The following is a 6,065-nucleotide window of genomic DNA, read 5'->3' as shown; positions in this document are numbered from 1 at the left end:
TATAAACATATACAGCAGCCTGGGCAGGACAGATCCCATTCTAACTTCCAGAGCCTGGATCGTAGCACAAGTGTCCTGCAGGTGACTGCTGGAGTTTCTTGGGTCTCCCAGTTCTGTTCACTGAAACTGAAATTTTGGCATACTAAAATAAGGTAGGAGATTTACTAAGTGTATATGTTCGGTGGAGATGTGATGGTACAGTGGGTTTGGGAATGACCAAAGTTTAAAATCCTAGGAGGTGGGAGGTCCAGAGTTGCTACATACAAGAAGCTTGGAAAGGTAGGTACAGTACAAAAGGCTTTTCCAGGGCTTACAAGAATATTGGGGGGGGGGGGGGTAAGAAGTGGCAGGGAAATCAGCTCCATATTACCAATGGAAATTTACAAAGTTGTGATTCATTGAGGGATTTAATGAAATGAACCAAATGTAACATTTTGTCAATTAGGCCACCAACTGAGTGAAATCCCATCACAAGCGCCATTTAATGCGGCTGTGGGTGAATTTTGACCTGTTTGATGTGATACAGAATGAGGGCTCCAAAATCTTTGTGAAGGGCTCTTGGCTGAAGAGAACCATTGGAACAAATCATAACATGGACTATGGTTTTTCCAAGGACACATACTCATCTTCTGGCAGGATGCTAATACACTCTACCCTAAGGATGTGGTTCCCTTTGAGTTCTATCAGGCTGATTTAAATTAGCATTGAATTAAGTGTGAAGAGTTAGCCAAGGAGCAGTGAAAGAACATAGATTACCACTTTAGAGTGGTGAATACAAATAACGATACATCATTTCCTGTGCACCTTTTCTTTCATCAGATGTAATGTTCCCCCTTTCATTCAACAGATTTTTCTAGAAAAGCAGCCATTCTGAAATGGACCCTAGAGCATGAAAATTTTGGTTACCAAAGAAGATAAAGGTGGGAGCAATTTGTTATTTGCGAAAAGCACTGATGCTAATGATGTGGTTGAATAAAATTGTATTTGTGTCTCCAGGGCTGCCCTTGACTTGCCAAAATCTTACTGCCATGATCTTTCTATGGATCACATAAAAATGTATTTATTTAACACATTTATTGAGTGCCCACTATATCCAGGCTGGGGTTCTTTTTCTATTTATTTATTTTAGAAAGACAGAGAGAGATTTGGAGCCTGAGCAGGGGAGGGGCAGAGAGAGAGAGGGAGAGAGAGAGAATCCCAAGCAAGCTCTGCTCAGAGCCCAACTCCAGGCTCAATCTCACGACCCTGGGATCATGACCTGAGCCAAAATGTAGAGTCAGATGCTCAACTGACTGAGCCACTGGGCACCCCAAGGCTGGGGTTCTGAGAGTTGGGTATATCGCATAACCAAAAGAGATAAAATCCCTATTCTCTGCTGTGGTGGGGAACAGAAAATTAAAAAATAAATATATACCATGTCAAGTAGTAATGAATGCTTGGGAAAAAATTAAAACAGTAAAGAGATAGAGAATTGTGGTCATTCTATTTGGATAAAGTGGTCTCAGGAAGATTTTCCTGACAAGACGATGACTGATTTAAACCAAGTTCAGGATGGGCTCCTGGGTGGCTCAGTCAGTTAAGCTTCTGACCGGCTCTGGTCATGATCTCACCAATCATGACTTGTAGCCCCTTTTGGGGCTCTGCGCTAACAGCTCAGGGCCTGGAGCCCACTTTGGATTCTGTGTCTTTCTCTCTCTGCCACTCCCCTGCTTGGCTCTGTCTCTCAAAAATAAATAAATGTAAAAAAATAATAAATAGGGGCGCCTGGGTGGCTCAGTCGGTTAAGCATCCGACTTCGGCTCAGGTCATGATCTCACACTTTGTGGGTTCGAGCCCTGCATCGGGCTCTGTGCTGACAGCTGAGAGCCTGGAGCCTGGTTCAGATTCTGTGTCTCCCTTTCTCTCTGCCCCTCCCCTGTTTACACTGTCTCTATCTCTCAAAATAAATAAACATTAAAATAAATAAATAAACCAAGTTCAGTAAGGACCATGTGTACGTATTTAGGAAATCCCTGGCAAACTTTGTCCCATCATGGCTGTGTGATGTTGTTCTCAGTGACTTAACTTCTCTGACCCCAACCCTGTAAAAATCCAGAGAGGATAAGAAAAATGCATTGTAAATTGCAGTGGTTACTGCAGTTTATGAATGCAATTTTGTTACAGTATGAATTTTATGGATGTAATAATAGCTTCCCCATGCCCCCAAGGAAAAAAATAATCCAATCCACTGAGGGGGTCCTCGGCACAGCTCCCTTCATTCACAATTAGGAATGGGATTTCGGATCTTGCTACAGAGCAGGCATTATTCCCCCGATTCTGCGAAATCAGAAAGTTTTTGATTGCCAGCTTCAGTTCCCTCATCTATAAATCGGAGATAATGGTAGTGCTGAGCACTTAGGGGTTTTTATGATGTTGCTAAAATGACATTTATTGAGCTACATGTGAGACACAATGAACCATATGCCAGGCGTGGTCCTAAACAATGGAAACATATTCATTCATTTAATTCATAACAAGCCGGTAGACCGAGTACCATTTAACCTGCACTACAACCAAGGAAACTGAGGGACGGAGGAGTTAAATCTAGAGTCCCACAGCTAGGATTCCAACCAAGACAACTGGGTTCCGGGGCCGGCAGTTACACAGCGCTAACCACCACCCCCCCCCCGCCCCCCCGGTGCCTAATACATAGCAAGAGCTCAATAAATCTTTCTAGTGGTGCTCGGTTCCAGTTAGGGGGCTGCTCCAGAATTTCCACTTAGGAAGAGCGTAAGGTGGCTGGTTTGTTGGAAGGGGAGGCTAGGGGGCGCTTGCATAGCAACCATAGTTCATTGCATGGCAACCATAATGTTTACTTGAACTGGTGGACTTGGGGGAGTTGGTGGGGACTGCGGAGAAAGGGAGTTAACCCGTCACCCCAAGGCACTCCGCTTTGCGGTGGAGACTAACCAGCACGGTAGCAGGAGAAATCCGCGCCCCACCACCCCGTCCCCGGAGCCGCCCCGTGAGCCGGCCCTCCACGCATCGCCCCCTCCCTCTCGGGGCGGATGGTTTCTTCCGTTCTCCCGGCTGTTTCAGGTTCCGCGCTCCAGAGTCACAAAGCGCGGGGTCACGTGGGCGGGCCGGTGCGCTTTGTGACGCCACGGGCCCCGCCTCCCGGCCCGCCTATCCGCGCACGCCAGCCCCGCCTCGCGCGCGCCGCCCGTGCAATCCCTGCTTAAGAGACCCCGGAGTGGGGCGCTCGCCCGAAGCCAGGCCGCGTCCGCCATAGTGGCTGGCTTGGAGGTGTCGCTGGCGCTGGGTGAGGGCCCGAGAGCGGCAGGGGGGCAGAACAAAAAGAGAGCCCCGAAGCCCTTGCCATTGCCCGGCCGTTTCCGGGCCTACTCTTGCGGTTCGGGGCCGAAAGGCGACGGGAGCGAAAGGCGAGAGAAGCGCGGAGCACACGGCGAGAGGAAGCGTCGGGGAGCCTCGGCGGCGTCCCCAGGGTCCGCCAAAGCCACCCGGCCGCTGGCTGGGGCCCGGGGTGGTGAGGAAGTGCTTCGAGGCCTAGTTGAGGCCTAGTACCGGCTTTGTGTCTGAGGCGGCGGCGGCGGCGGGGGGGAGGCGGAGCCGGGGGCGGCCTGCGAGAAGGCCTCTCCTCCGCCGACCGCGCGTTTTTGGCCTAGGCCGCGGGCCGCTCGTGGCCTCCGGGGAGCAGGCGACAGGGGTTTGTGTGTGGGGGGGCCTGGGCCTGGGGAAGCTGACGCCGGTCGTCCGGAAGCCAGGAGGAGGCGAGAGGCCGCTCGTGGACTCCGGGCCTAGGCCCTCTCCCCCAACCTTCTCCCAGGGCCTGGGTCACCCCAATCCACGGAAAGAGAGAACAACCGGGAGGTGCGGCCGCGCTATGGACCCCTGACCCCGCGGGGTCATTCGGACTCTAACGTGTGGACTGACCGCTACTGACTGCACCGCCTGCCCCCCGTCTCCTGCCGGCCCTTAGCATGAGCGAGGGGGACCCAGCCGGGTGACATTGTGCCCGTTGGCGGATTCTCGATTTCCCCTTTCCCCGTCCTCGTCCGCTTCCTCCCGTATGAAGTGCTTCTGAGTACCGGGGTCGGGAGGGGCGGTTCTGGATTATTGTTTTTACGAACCCCTGCTTGTGGTTGGGGGGTATTTAATCTCAGGCCTTAGGGTCCTTCGGTGTCTTTTGAGTGTTTCTGTGTGTACATATTTTGCTCTTAAGTTTATAAATATACATATATTGAGAGTGTCCACGTCTCCTCGCTGAACCTTAGGAATCCTTTGGCACCATGTCCTGTGTGCATTATAAATTTTCCTCTAAACTCAACTATGATACCGTCACCTTTGATGGGCTCCACATCTCCCTCTGCGATTTAAAGAAGCAGATTATGGGGAGAGAGAAGTTGAAAGCTGCCGACTGCGACCTGCAGATCACCAACGCGCAGACGAAAGAAGGTAAGGGCCACATGGGCTCCAGATACTTGCTGGTTGAAGATAGATACCGGTAGTGCGAGGGCCTGGCAGGAGACTAACCGCCATTACGTCTCCTGTGGGACTGTTCATTCTAGTACTTTTGGAACAACTTTCATGGAGACGCGAGGGTTGCTGCAGTCGGCCTGGGAGTTGAACTGGGTTGTTTGATTTCTGCGTTCTTGGGAGCATCGGTAACTGGCTAATCCAAAAACGTGGAAGTCTGATTATCCTTCTCAAATGTTATTTAAAATGAAGATTGGGGGGTGGGAGAGGCCGAGGGGTGTTACATCCAGGTTCTTGGGGTGCTTGTGCCTTGTGGCGTTTTCCAACTTGCTTTTTCCTCGGAAGGAGGGGAGGAGAGCATGTTGCAGGCTTCTTTTTTGTTAAAGCAGCGTAGAGATACTTCTCTAACTTTGTAATCTGACAGCGGTTTGGGGTTCAGTGGCAAGTTTTCTGTACTCCTTTTCTTCCTGTTTATGTGTACTTAATTTATTTTTATTTTGGAGTTGCCTGTGTCGTGGAGAAGGGACCTTCACTTAAATATTTTTTGAGGAATTAATCCAGCCTGTCTTGAATGTTTTTGGAATTGCTTTTGGAACTTGATATGTTCTGATGTCACCACTTTTGTGTGTAGATTGCAGAATTAGTAATTAAGTGGTTGAACTCTTAATTCATCACGGTAATCTTAAAATTCAGCAGTTTAGTAAAGATTAAAAGTAAAGGGTTTTCTTTTTTAAAGGAGTAATTGCTAGACTTTACATGATTTTATTGTTACTAGGGCACAGAAAGTAGTAGGCTGCTACCGCATGAGTTTCAAACAAGCCACTGATTGGAATCTTTAAGTTCTTTATCCTTTTTAAAAGCATTTTATAATGTTGAGAATTTAACATTGGGTATGACAATGTGATAAACTGGCTTTTCAGATTATGGCTCTGCATTTGTTTTGGCTTCTTTTTCTCGGTACTGTAATGCTGATGTGTAGTTTTCAGTAGGTCAGTCTTTTGAGTTTTATTAATGGGATGAGAGGAAATAATGTGAAGTTCTAATTAGGTTTAGGGTCTTTTATTGATCACTGAGTTTTTTTTAATCACCAACTTTGGCTTAAGGTGTGACTTGTGTTCTTTTAGTTGAAATGGTGGGGGGGGTCCCTCACTTCTAGCCTATACGAGTTTGGGGTTTTTGAGATTTTATTTTTAATCTCTGTGCGCAACATGGGGCTCGAGCTCGCAACTCCCAGATCCAGAGTCCTGCAGCCTCCACCAACTGAGCCAGCCAGGCGTCTCTAGCCTGTTGTTTTTAATAGAGCACATCTTGTCATGTATAAGAGCTGTTTTCCATTTATATCCAGGCATAAGTATAATTGTGTTATGTTAAGGAATGGCACTACTGGCGTGACTCAAAAATATTTATTAAGGAAGACCTTTATTTACTCACATGGTAACATCTAAAAAAATATTCTCCGCTCCCCTCCCCCTTTTAAAGTGTCCTAAGGGATTCTTCACATGAAACTTTGGTAATTGTAATTATGTGTAGAATCCTCTACTTAAGGAAAGGAAAAATTGCTGATCATCATGAACAGTTGAGAAACATCT

At 48.1% G+C, this 6,065-nt stretch overlaps 1 protein-coding gene across 3 annotated transcripts in view; it reads left to right on the top strand.

The window, feature by feature from the left end:
- The first annotated feature begins 3,200 nt into the window (after positions 1 to 3,200).
- The window catches only part of RBBP6 (RB binding protein 6, ubiquitin ligase), a 32,974-nt gene continuing 30,109 nt past the window's right edge, over positions 3,201 to 6,065 (top strand). For 2 of the 3 annotated variants that reach the window (XM_058711811.1, XM_058711810.1), the window contains exon 1: positions 3,201 to 4,455. In XM_058711811.1, the coding sequence (XP_058567794.1) occupies positions 4,290 to 4,455 (166 nt within the window). In that variant the 5' untranslated portion in view covers positions 3,201 to 4,289. The remainder of the gene's footprint in view (positions 4,456 to 6,065) is intronic. The other variant, XM_058711812.1, reaches the window with a different exon arrangement.

The sequence above is a fragment of the Neofelis nebulosa genome, chromosome 18 (genome assembly GCF_028018385.1).
Source record: "Neofelis nebulosa isolate mNeoNeb1 chromosome 18, mNeoNeb1.pri, whole genome shotgun sequence".
NCBI lineage: Eukaryota > Metazoa > Chordata > Mammalia > Carnivora > Felidae > Neofelis > Neofelis nebulosa.
The sequence above is the reverse complement of the archived record's forward strand: the minus strand, read 5'-3'. Positions and strand labels throughout refer to the sequence as shown.